The 12841-nt window shown below is 40.0% G+C and overlaps 1 protein-coding gene across 2 annotated transcripts in view; it reads left to right on the forward strand.

The window, feature by feature from the left end:
* Nucleotides 1–12841, forward strand: part of SNAP25 (synaptosome associated protein 25) — an 82283-nt gene that overhangs the window by 44512 nt on the left and 24930 nt on the right. For both annotated transcript variants that reach the window (XM_060120406.1, XM_060120407.1), the window contains exons 2-3: nt 7859–7994; nt 9930–9971. In XM_060120406.1, the coding sequence (XP_059976389.1) occupies nt 7923–7994; nt 9930–9971 (114 nt within the window). In that variant the 5' untranslated portion in view covers nt 7859–7922. The remainder of the gene's footprint in view (nt 1–7858; nt 7995–9929; nt 9972–12841) is intronic.

The following is a 12841-nucleotide window of genomic DNA, read 5'->3' on the forward strand; positions in this document are numbered from 1 at the left end:
CTGCATCTCTAACAAGTTCCCAAGTGAAGCTAATTCTGCTGGTCTGAGGACCACACTTGGAATAGCAAAGGTTTGGGGGATCCTATATAAACCCTCAAGTTTTATATAAAGTCCCTGGTTTGATTCCTATCACATAGCAAGTTGTCAATAAATGACTATTACTATGCCTAATACACACACACACACACACACACACACACACACACACATGTGGCCGTATTGGGTCTTCTTTCCTGCACGTAGGCTTTCTCTAGTTGTGGCGAGCAGGGGCTACTCGTCGTTGCGGTGCATGGGCTTTTCCTTGTGGTGGCTTCTCTTGTTGCGGAGCATGGGTTCTAGGCGCACAGCCTCAGTAGTTGTGGTGCACGGGCTTAGTTGCTCCACAGTATGTGGGATCTTCCCGGACCAGGGATCGAACCCATGTCCCCTGTATTGGCAGGTGGATTCCTAACCACTGTGTCACCAGGGAAGTCCACACCTAATATTTTGACAAGTTATGTGACACAGAATGTTGGATAAGTGCAGCTGATTTATCTTAATTGAGAAAGGCTTCTTCAAACCTAGGCCTAATTCGTATAATTCACAATAAATAATGCTTCCGATGTGCTTGAGGAAACTTAGGGACTTGTCTCAGCAGTAGTAACTGTGCTCACCATTCCCTTAGAATGAGCACTTTGTGATTGATTCCACTGTGCAGCCAGGGTTGGGAACAATCTGCCTAATCGATTTTGATCAATGAGTAATTCTGAGCAATCTTTAAGAAGCCTGGGTCTTTAAAAAGTGGTACAAATGAACTTATTTACAAAGCAGAAATAGAGTCACAGATGTAGAAAAACTTATGGTTACCAGGGGGAAAAGGGGGTGGGGAGGGATAAATTGGGAGATTGGGATTGACGTATACATACTACCATATATAAAATAGATAACTAATAAGGACCGACTGTATAGCACAGGGAACTCTTCTCAGTACTCTGTAATGACCTATATGGGAAAAGAATCTTAAGAGTGGATATGTGTATATGTATAACTGATTCACTTTGCTGTACAGCAGAAACTAACACAACATTTTAAATCAGTTATACTCTAATAAAAATTTTAAAAAAAAAGAATGAGCACTTTGAGTCTTACAATTGCATTAACCTCAAGGAGAAATTGCACCAGTGAAAATAATAGCACTAGGCCCATCCTTGATCACATTCTTGTACCATCACAGTTGGGGAAAGAGACCTTCCTCCAAACACATCCAAGAGCTGGCTCCTTCTACAGGTGAGGATGAAAGCCCAAAGAAAACAGGTGGCTGCCCCTCTGTTAGATTCTGAGTCATGAACCAAATGAGAACTCCCACAGTTTATATGTGTGATACTGGTTTGGTGTTGTTGTTGCTGTTTGGGTTTGTTTTGTGAAGATGAAAGGGATAGGCTAAGACATACACTCCAGTCCCTTGAGTTTGACCAGAATTGTGTAATGTAAATAAAATAATGAAATGGGGTATACAGATACAATACTATTCTTTAATATTGATAAAAGTTACAGTCCACCATGAATGTGTAGCCATTGGGGGTCTATTAGTATGACAACCTAGCTGTAAAATAGAAAAACAAAAAATGGGCTGAAATATAAGATGAAGTCGATAAAACTATAGTTCCCATGGAGAATTTGAATACACAGAAATCAATAGATCAGGTTGAGTAAGGATTTCGGAGAGTTTAAATAACACACCTTCCTTTTCAGCTCGATTTGATGTAGGTAGGTAGCTAGACAGAGTCAAATATGGAATAGAATGTCTTTTCAAACACAGACATTCTCAGAAATTGGTCATACATTAAGGTGCAAAGGAAATCTCACCAGATTTTAAAAAGCAAAAATCATGTGGGTCCCCTTCACTGACCATAATGAAAATAAAATCAGAAATTACCAAAAAAAACCCTTCTTATTTAAATTTTAAAATCATATTTTCAAATAACTCCTGAGTTATAGAAGAAATTAAAACTGAAATCTAAAACTACTTAGAAATAAATAACAAAGACCATTCTATATGCCTAAACATGTAGGATAGGGCCACAGTAACACACAGAGGACAATTTAGAGCAGTAAGTAGTATACTGTACCAAAAATAAGAAAAAATGTGAAATGAATCTTTTGTCAATTTAAGAAGATAGAAAAGGAACAATATGATAACACATCTTAGGAAGAAAAGAGAAATAAAGTAAGAATAAATGCAAGGGAAAAAAAGAATTGGAAATTAACAACATAAGTAGGGATGATAAATAATATCAAATGTTGGGATATACTTGAGATGTACTTGTCAGGTTCCTTAAAAAATAAAAACAGTTATCATATGATCCAGCAATCCCACTCCTGGGCATATATCCAGAAAAGACACAAACTCTAATTCAAAAAGATACCTGCACCCCAACATTCATAGCAGCACTATTTATAATAGCCAAGACATGAAAGCAGCCTAAATGTCCATCATCAGATGAATGGATAAAGATGTGGTGTGTATACACACACACACACACACACACACACACACACACACAGTGGAATATTACTCAGCCATAAAAAAGAATGAAATAATGCCATTTGCAGTAACATGAATGGACCTAGAGATTATTATACTAAGTGAAATGTCAGGCAGAGAAAGACAAATATCCTATGATATCACTTATATGTGGGATCTTAAAAAAAATAATACAAATGAACTTATTTACAAAACAGAAATAGACTCACAGACATAGAAAACAAACTTATGGTTACCAAAGGGGAAGGGGGGTGAGGGATAAATTAGGAATTTGTGATTAACAGTTACACGCTACTATATATAAGGTAGATAAGCAACAAGGACCCACTGTGTAGTACAGGGAATTATATTCAATATCTTGTAATAACCTATAATGGAAAAGAATCTGAAAAAGAATATATGTATATATATATATATATATATATATATATATATATATATATATATATATGTTCTGAATCACTTTGCTATACACTTGAAACATTGTAAATAAACTATACTTCAATTAAAAAAAAGATGTACCTGTCAGAGCACTACATTATTTTCCGGTATATAAATGAAACTAAAAATAAAATCACTTCCAGTTTTTAATTAAAAGACAAAATATCCACACAACTTGCTTTGAGAATAAATATGCTTTGAAAATATGTTTTTGAAAATGACCCAAACTCATGATCTGAAATTTATCTGTGTGTCAGTAGAGAGTTACCTCTAAGCCTGTGTCCTGATCTACAAAGTAGGGATACTAACAGGTTGCATACCACATGTCATTTAAGGTTTACATTAGTTATTACGTGAAAACATTGAAAACAGTGCCCTACGAAGAGTAGCCCTCATTAAGTGTTAGTGTGATTGTATTAATAATTAAGGAGACTTGTCAGACTTGGTTTATAAAGTCCCTGTGTTCTTCTTTGGGCTTTTTGAACATAGTGAGTCTTTAATAAACTTCTGTTGAATTTGAAAGCATATCTCCACCAGAAAGCAGGCAGGGTCTACAGGAAGAGAGGTATCTATCCTACAGAAACCTTGTTCAAATGATTAGCGGTGTGGGGAGACACGAAGATGTAGGTTTCAGCTTTCTATGATAATTCAGCCAATGGGTGTTGATGTATATAGGTTTGTTCTTTTAATTAAAGTGTGAAACAGGGAGAGAAATAGATGTTAGCTCAGGGCGTACTCTGCTTACACTTTTTCCATGACATTCCTGCCCTATGGCACTTGAACTAACAGCCGATGTCCCCAGCATAATAGTCATCCATGTCTCTGTCAACCTCATATATCAAAGGCGCACACTTAAATACGCACACTCACCTTCTGTACCTGAGCCCTAACCCCATATGTGAGTCCAGATTCTACATGAGAAAGCAGTCTTAGGCTAATTCATGTAAATAAGTAAGCCCCTTGATGTGGGAGAAAGGGTTTTCTCTGGAGCCTGTCTGCTGTGTGTCCAATGTGGGTCTCAAATAGACTTGGATGCAGAATGAGAATGAGAGCTTTACAATTTACACCTGCCATCAAGGGATAACTGCAGACAACCCATTCTGTACCGCATACCTCGACAGCGACACATCCTCAGATGTCTCTGTCTCTGATGCAAACGGCCCGGTGCTGATGCTGAGTCTAGGAACCTTGGCCAGCTGGTCATGAAAATTAGGCATCTTTATGAGGGCTGTACGGTCATCCCAGATTAATCACATGGATTAAATCTGACTTGTAGTCCTAAAACTCTGTCCATCAAAGGCAAATTCACTTTTATATTGTACTCCATGCATCATTTCTTGTTTTAAAGTATGGTCCAGGAAACACAAACCCCATCACAGGAAACTCCAGGCAAAGGAAATTCTGCAAACAACTACAGACAGAAAAACACACCACACCCTGTATCTGTCTCTAGCAAATATACGGTGCCCTGTGGACAGGAAATGCTTTAAGAATTTCTGTTTAACTTTATGTAGCCCAGGGATCAGCAACTGTTCAGGACCAGAGGGTAAATATTTTCAGCTTTGAGGGCCACGTGGCCCTCAAAGAGCAACCGCTCAGCTCTCCCATTGTGACCTCAAAGGACCACGGATAATAAGGAAGTGAATGCGTGTGGGAGTGCTTCAATAAAGCTTTACTTATGGACCCTGACACTTGAATTTTATACACTTTTCACATGTACAAAATATTTTTTCTTCTTTTGAGTCTTTTTAACCATCTTCAAACGTAAAAGCCGTCTTTGCTCACAGCCAGTACAAAAACAGGCAATGATCTGGATTTGGCCATAATTCCCTGCAGCCCTTATTGAGCCCACTGTTTCCCCCAACCTAATAACTACAGGACCTTGCCCTACCTCACCTGGTGACACTTATTAACGTTCCAGGGGAGCATTCTATAGATAGTGCTACTCAAATTATGGTCTGTGGACCAACAACATCAGCATCGCCTTGGGGCTCATTGGAAATGCGGAATCTCGGACCCCATCTCAGACCAACTGACTCAGAATCTCTGAGAGTGAGACCTAGCAATTTGTTTCAACAAGATTTCTGGTGATTCTGAAGCCATTGAGGTTTTAGAAGCACTGCCATGGACCACACCTGGAAAACTACTGTCTTGGAAACATCGGATGCTACCTAGGGCTGTCAGAACAGTCCATTCATTCATTCAACAAGTCAATTCCCATGAATTGAACACCTACTAGGGGCCAGATACTTTGCTAAACACTGGTGATTTGAGCTAATTAATAGATACTGTTGGGCCCTTAATGGACTGGGAGATAGTCTTACATCAGAGCCCCAGGGAATAGATTTGAGTCGTTCTGCTTCTAATCTCCTCACTTAACAATCAGGCTTTGCTGGCTGGGGCCACACTACCAGCTCAGGCAACACACAGGATGGAGGTTATGTGCTAATGTAAGTGAAATGTTGCATGTCACCTAGATAATAAATGCCATTTCACTTTCAGCCACTGAAATTACTGTTAATCACCATCAGTATGCTTCTTCAAGTGCTGTCTCAGCATTCTAATATGCTTGGGTTTGGAGCTTGTAGGGGCAGTTTATCTAACACCAGCAATAAACATCCCAACAGAAGATTTCAAGGTGCATTCCATGCTTTTGCTCCCCCCATTCTTCTTAGGAGAGTGGACATTACTTTTTCAGCTTTGAAATGCCATGCATTTGAGGTTTGTCATATTCCTTGCTCTGCCCTTCCAATCACAGACATACCCCTACCCTTTAGAGCAGGACAAGGGGTGGGAGCTCCCCGGGGGAGCCGTGAAAGTGATGAAAACAAGGTGTCTACCCCATGACTTCACTGTCACTGCACCAACTGCCCATCAACCAGATCCTTATAGGTGAACATCAGCTTGAACATAGGGGGCCCTACAGCTGTTCTTCAGGTGATGAGAATAGCAAGTTTGAGAGGAGATTGCCAAGGAAACACATGAGACCTGTGTGTGTGCATGTGTGTGTGTGTGTGTGTGTAACAGAGAGAGAGAGAAAGGGCACATCCATCTGCAAACAGATGTAGAGAAGTGGGAAATAGCAACAGCACTACAGGTCTGAAAGCACAAAGACCTCTATCTTCTAACAAACTGGCCTATTAAAAAGAAAGGTCACTTGCTGGCTTAGACTGAAGGAAGAAGTTCTGCCAAGGAACCCAGCAGCAAAATATGAGGATGGAGAACAGGGTGAGAAGGTACTCTTGTTTGTCTCCACCTGGAACTCCTTTGAGAGGTGCTGCTTGGAGACTGGAGATTCAGGCACTCGGCTGGTTTCCCTGTTTTCAGGCTTCCATGGGTGATCAGCACTGCAGCAACATGCCTCTTGCCCAGCCATCAGTAAATGAAAGCTAATTAACAAACACCGGATTTGTTTCACTCTTAGCAAAGGGTACAGGCTTATCCTGAATGAGCAAGCTTTCTGAATATTAAGCTCCCACATCCTGACAAACAAGATTGATCAGAACTTTCTATAATATATGCCCCTCAACAAGCCAATGAGTCTGGTATTATTTACGCTGTTGAGAAAGCTGTGGCTCAGAGACAGCGATAAACTTGTCCAGAGTCACCCAGCAACTGAGTGCCAGAACCAGCAGTCCAACTAGGTCTTCCTGATATCAAAGCTATGACCCACAATCTACTCAGCATTTCTGGTCCACCATTTTATCCTGGAGGGCGGATCCCAGTCACTCAGAGGAATATAGGAATTTTGTTTCTGCTCATCTCAAGGTTTAGGAATGACTTGGTATAAATTCCTTCCAAATTCTGTTTCCTAGATCCCTAATTTCTAAAATGAAGACTTGTGTTTAAGTAAAATGCAAAGCATTTAAAACTTTACATCATATCATGAGTACATATTCTGGTGGCCAGAATGGAGGAGGTGGGTAGGGAAAGAAAGGGGCTGATTGGCTCTGGAAGGAACCTAGTCTGGTTATCTGTAATTTGCACCAAACAGGATTTCAAGAGAGCAGCCAGAAAAATGCACAGGTCACATTTCAGGACCAAGGACCCATTCTTTAGAAAAATTCCTATGCACACCCACATAAGCCCTCTTGGCAACCTCTGATAACAACTGAAAGAGATGAAAGATTTTCTGTCTTTTGCTTTTAAATGCCCCTAAATACAATGGAATACTACTCAACAGCAAGAAGGAATGCACTATTAGTACATGCTACAACGTGAAGGAATCTCAAAATGATTATGCTAAGTGAAAGAAGCCAGAAAAAAATAATCCATAGTGTATCTTTCCATTTATATAAAATTCTAGGAAATGCAAACTAATTTATAGTGGCAGAAAGCAGATAAGCAGCTGTCTTGGCACGGGGCTACAGTGAGATGGGATGGGTGGGTGGGTAGGATTATAAAAGGCATGAGGAAAATTCTGGGGGTGATGGATATGTTTATTTTCTTAATTGTGGTCATGGTTTCCTGGGAGGATGCATCTGTCAAAACTTCTCATTGTATACTTCAAAGATATGGGATTTATTGTATGCCAATTATACCTCAATAAAGCTGTTAAAAAATAAAATAGAAATAAATAAGTGGGAGGTTAAAGGTATTCTAACCTGGAACCACATCCTTCCCTACTGACATTTCAAACTTGAGTGGTGTGTGTCTTAAAAATTATTTCATAGGCAGACAGGTATCCATCTCCACTGTAAAGTAGGCAAATAGGTATTCATGGTGGCTTTTGGAGAAAGAGCATAATTCTGTGGACTCCTGTCTGGGTATGGCTTCCAGCTCAGAAGATGAGTCACGGAGACAGAGTATGGACCATTGAGACCTTCCCCCTAGCTGAGCACACCTGCCTGTACACATATAAGCTCTCACATGTTCAAATCTGCTTCTTTCCAGGTTCCGTGGCCAAACCCATCACTGACGCCCCAGCCCAGGCACCCCGCCAACCCCCACCCCTACCATGGCTGAAGACGCGGACATGCGCAATGAGCTGGAGGAGATGCAGCGAAGGGCTGACCAGCTGGCTGATGAGGTGAGGGATGGAGACCTGGGAAGGGAGCAAAAGATGGAGAGCTGCATAGTTTGTCTTATTCAGGTTGAGGTGGGAAAAGGGCTTCTTCTCATGTCTCAGAAAAAAAGAAGAAAAAACAGGAGGAGTATTACTTTGATTTCCTATATATCTAAGGGCTCTGCACACAGGAATGGGTTGGTTATAAAACTTGCATGCAGATCAGTGACTGAGCCCAAACTTCCAACTCCTAGAAATCTAGAGAAGTCAAGATCCTCTAAGAAAAGCACTGTCTTTGGGTGTCTTACAGCCAGTGTTGTGCCAGAGTTGGCTCAATTCTGAGAGCTGGTTGTTACATTGTCCAGAACTTTGCAAGGTGGTATTAAAATTGAATTATATAAACTGACAATTAAATAGATCATATTAAAATCAAAGGTAATAAATACTCAGATCTCATCACGTCCTAATGATTTTACTACTATCTATGCTTTCAAAGTTGTTGGCATGTATTGTATCTGTAGTGTGAGGATACCGTCTAGTGGTGTGTTACTGTGAACCTTCCCAAGTTCACCTTCAGTGACACCATGGTGTAGTTAGAAATCAGAGAGGGAAAAAGTATTTACACCACGAATCTGCAAACACTACAAATCAGGGCTTGAACTATTGTTTTGTTGATCCTCTAGACTTAAGAAAGTGGAAAAATATTAATGATGCAGATTAAACTTCAAAGTATGAACATCCGCAGCCATTACACTATAAGCAACACAAAAAAGAATTGAGAAAATCTTCCAGTATTTGAAAACAATGATTCTCTTCAGCAGAGAAGCCACTTGCATCATTGACAAATGAATAAAGTTCCAAAACATGTCTTCATTCTTTCAATTGCCTTTTATTCACTCAGGTAAATGAAAATATCAACCAGCGTTCATGACAGAGCTGCACTTGTTTTATGCGTGCTTAGCTGTGGACACAAGAGTTCAGCAAAAATCAACAAAAGCTTTCTGTGAAAATCAATTGGCTATACAGAATTTGCAATAAAGTGGTGCATATTTTATTATTATTTATAAATTTTATGGTAGTCATCCTTTATATCATTAAAATAATACACACACATAGACACACACACACATCTTTTTTCTGGAGAGCCCATTGTTAACATTTACCAGCATACCTCTGCTTACAGCCATTCTATTTCAAAAAGCAGCCTGATGACAGTGCTTCCAGGAAAGTGAACATGCTTCATGTTCCTGCAAACTCTTGTCCAAAATAAGTTTGTCATTGAAAAGCACAGCTTTTGAGAAATCACACTGGTTGCTGAATTCTAGTAATTTAAATGTAACTTAGAAAAAAGTGACCCCACTGTGTCCTCACACTACAGATACAATACATGCCAAGAGCCAGCGCTGAATTCATTTTTTCTTATCTAAGGATGAAGATAATTATTATAGCTGTCTCCTATAGACTAGTTATTTCAAACACGCTTGATTTTTTTTTCCACCCTAGGGCAACAACTTAATTTGCAGTGATAAGAACTTCCAATAGTGTTTCTAGGAGCTTTATAAGAAAATCGATGTTAGATTCATCTCAATTCATGACAAATGATATTTGCCTTTAAATTTCAATATTCCTGGTCCAGGGAGGCCAAATTAGTCCTCTGAGTATTCGAGATAATTTTTCATGCCTCCTGCACATGCAAAATTACCTTTTCAAGCTTTGTCTTTGATATCAAAATCAACTTCGTCTGGTTTTGATTTTATGACAATCAGCTTTAATGTAATTGCTTTAGGGAATCTTATTATGTAGAAAGCCCGATAGGAAAGAGATTGAAATTGTGGTTCAGTTACAAACTTCAAAGAACATGTGATAACAACCCTTTATGTTTCCCAAGTGAAGAAAGTTTTTCTGATATTCCAAGAACTCTGGATCCTGCACTCATAATATTTATGTTTTTTATCTTAGTCGCTGGAAAGCACCCGTCGTATGCTACAACTGGTTGAAGAGGTAAGCAGTGACTATATTTTAAGATGAACTAATCCCTTTGGCTGACATATTCTTTGCCTAGACCCTTTGCCTTTCCCTAGACCACCGTCCCATTGATTCCAGTGCGAATGTAGCTACCAGAAAGCCACATAATGAGAGAGATGCTATATTTAAGTTTCCAGGTAGCCATCAAAGTATTCAATCTCCCTCCAGCCCAGCCTATCTTCCTAGTCTGGGAAGCAGAGGAGGGTGGTATTTCCAAGTAAATAAATGCTCCCAAGAAATCACAAAAACAAATCAGAGCGATTTTTTAATATACGAAAGAATTACCTACATAAAATCCTCATTTGTACTGATTTTGATGCCTCTAAATTACATGTAATCTTGGCCTACTGTTTTAAATTTAGCCACATATATCACTTTAAAAAAGATGTACCCATAGAGGCATAATTTTCAGAAATTGTTACATATATAGTCAGGCACTAAAATTCATGAAATAATAGGAAAATCTTTTAATAAAGGGAAACATCAGGTCTAGTCATGTAAATATAGAAGCTCTTTTATATTCCTGACTCTGGATTTAACATCCATTTGCAAGGCACGGTTAATGAATCCGTGACTATTTTTAAATGGGTGAAATAGGGCAGACAGCAATAATGGAATCAAAAGGGCATTTGCAATAAACCTCATTTATTCCAATTTGGGAGAGCGGCAGTCAACCAGGAAGAATAAATGGATTAATTGAACTTGTCCGTTGGGAGAGATGAAGTGGAAAAAGAGTGGGATGAGCTATATTTATCTTAACTGAATAAAACAAGTCTAATCGTTTTTATTCAGTGAGATGCTGTTTTATCTACGCTTTGAAAATGCTTATCAATGTATAAATTCATGTGTGGTTATCATCTTTAGAGATCTTGGGGGTTTTCTAACAGAATGATCAAATGAGCCTACTTGCCTCATGCTACTGTAAATTGCTTTTGCAATGACATGAAAGGAGAAAAAGGTCAATTATATAAGGCTAAAAGCAAGGGCAGCCTCCTCTCACACTATGGAAGCCAACATTTTCCCGTACTTCTGCAGCTTCAGCTTCTCAGCTAAGAATGGAATATAGCTAAATGTGAATTGCCACGGGAGGGGGAGGAGAGGGCGGCAACCAAGAGCTCAGAGGATTCCTGGGAAGGGTAGGGGGTCCACTGAAGGAGATCTATTATCATGAAAAATGACAGTTTGAGCCTGCAGCGTAGCACAAATTGGCCCCCACAGGAGGTGGGCCAGCAAGAGGCCCTCGGCAGCACAGGAAAGCAACCTTCCCTCCCTTAATGAAGAGAAATGTTTTCTTTGTGCTGTCCTGGGAACACCACTCACGCAGAAGTACTTGAGGACCAAAAAGGAGGCAGATATTCTAAATCTACTAGTGTCAGTGAGGCTTTCAGAATCCACATGTTGCCCCTCATCTTGTCATGAGAACAAGTAAAAGGAACAAATCTGAGTAACATCCACACATGAGCTCTCACCGTGACAGGAAAGAAGGGAGCCCAGAAGTCAGCTGACATCATTATCTTGATTCGTGTTTATGACCTTCAACCATGGCCTCCAAGCTCATATTTCATTTTCATTTGTGTGTGTGCTCATGTGAAGGGAATTTCTAAACTACAAAATCTATCACCAGTTTGCCCACCTGTGCAATGTTGAAACTGCCTAGAACACGTAAAGTGATGGAGGAATGCATCCAACACATTTTTCCCAACTAGCCCCTCCCCCATCAGAGTCTTTGGGCCACAGAGACTTCTTTTTCTGTGTCTTCTTAAATTGCGGGCAATGTTGGCCAGTCTTGGAAAAGGAGTGTCTGCTCTAATTTATTCTGGAAAAAAAAAATCTCAAAAGCTCTATTAATTGAAGTAGGATTCTCAAATATTACATTTTTGTTTTTCCTAAAGTGTTTCTCGATCAAGCATGAAGTTGCATCTTAGAACAGGGGGTGAAACAGATGGATGCTGTCTCCTACCTCTAATAAATAAGAGGAGGCTATTAGACTTTCCATCCTTAGGAAATTATGAGCAAGGCATTATTAGACTAGATTGATTGCTCTTACATCCTCCTGGGTTATCTTATATTGATGGTCAAACATCCCTTATGTCTAGGGCATTGGCCAGTCACATGATATTCTGCTTTCAATCAAGAAGGAAATTCTCTTTAAAGAGAATCAGCATTAAATATTCATCAAGGGCAGAAATCATTTGGAAAATCTGAGCATTGAAATACCAGGGTCTTGCCCATGATCCCAAAGTCCATCAGTGCCATATAATTTGAATTGAGCTGAATGCTTATTGAAATTCAGTCTCAAAGACAGGAAAGGTTACTCAACTTGTGAAGTTTCCCTGAGGCAAACAATCACACTTTCAGTGGAATATATAGGACTTTGTGCCATCCCTCATGGACTTTACGGTGTAACAGAGTGGAAAGCATGGAAGCTTGGTTTTTAATAGAAGCCATCATCAGTGTATCAAGGACAATGTAAAGTTACACAGAGATCAGTAGATAAAGTTCAGAAAAGCTGAATACCATACACACATAAAAAGATTAGAAATCACATAGCACTTGGTTCCCAGCCTGGGGCTGGGAACTGGCTCTTTTTTTTAAATAAATTTATTTATTTATTTTTGGCTGTGTTGGGTCCTCGTTTCCGTGCGAGGGCTTTCTCTAGCTGCGGCGAGCGGGGGCCACTCTTCATCGCGGTGCGCGGGCCTCTCACTGTCGCGGCCTCTCCCGTTGCGGAGCACAGGCTCCAGACGCGCAGGCTCAGTAGTTGTGGCTCACGGGCCTAGTTGCTCCGCGGCATGTGGGATCTTCCCAGACCAGGGCTCGAACCCGTATCCCCTGCACTGGCAGGC

This window comes from Mesoplodon densirostris, chromosome 16, assembly GCF_025265405.1.
Source record: "Mesoplodon densirostris isolate mMesDen1 chromosome 16, mMesDen1 primary haplotype, whole genome shotgun sequence".
In the NCBI taxonomy this organism is placed as follows: domain Eukaryota; kingdom Metazoa; phylum Chordata; class Mammalia; order Artiodactyla; family Ziphiidae; genus Mesoplodon; species Mesoplodon densirostris.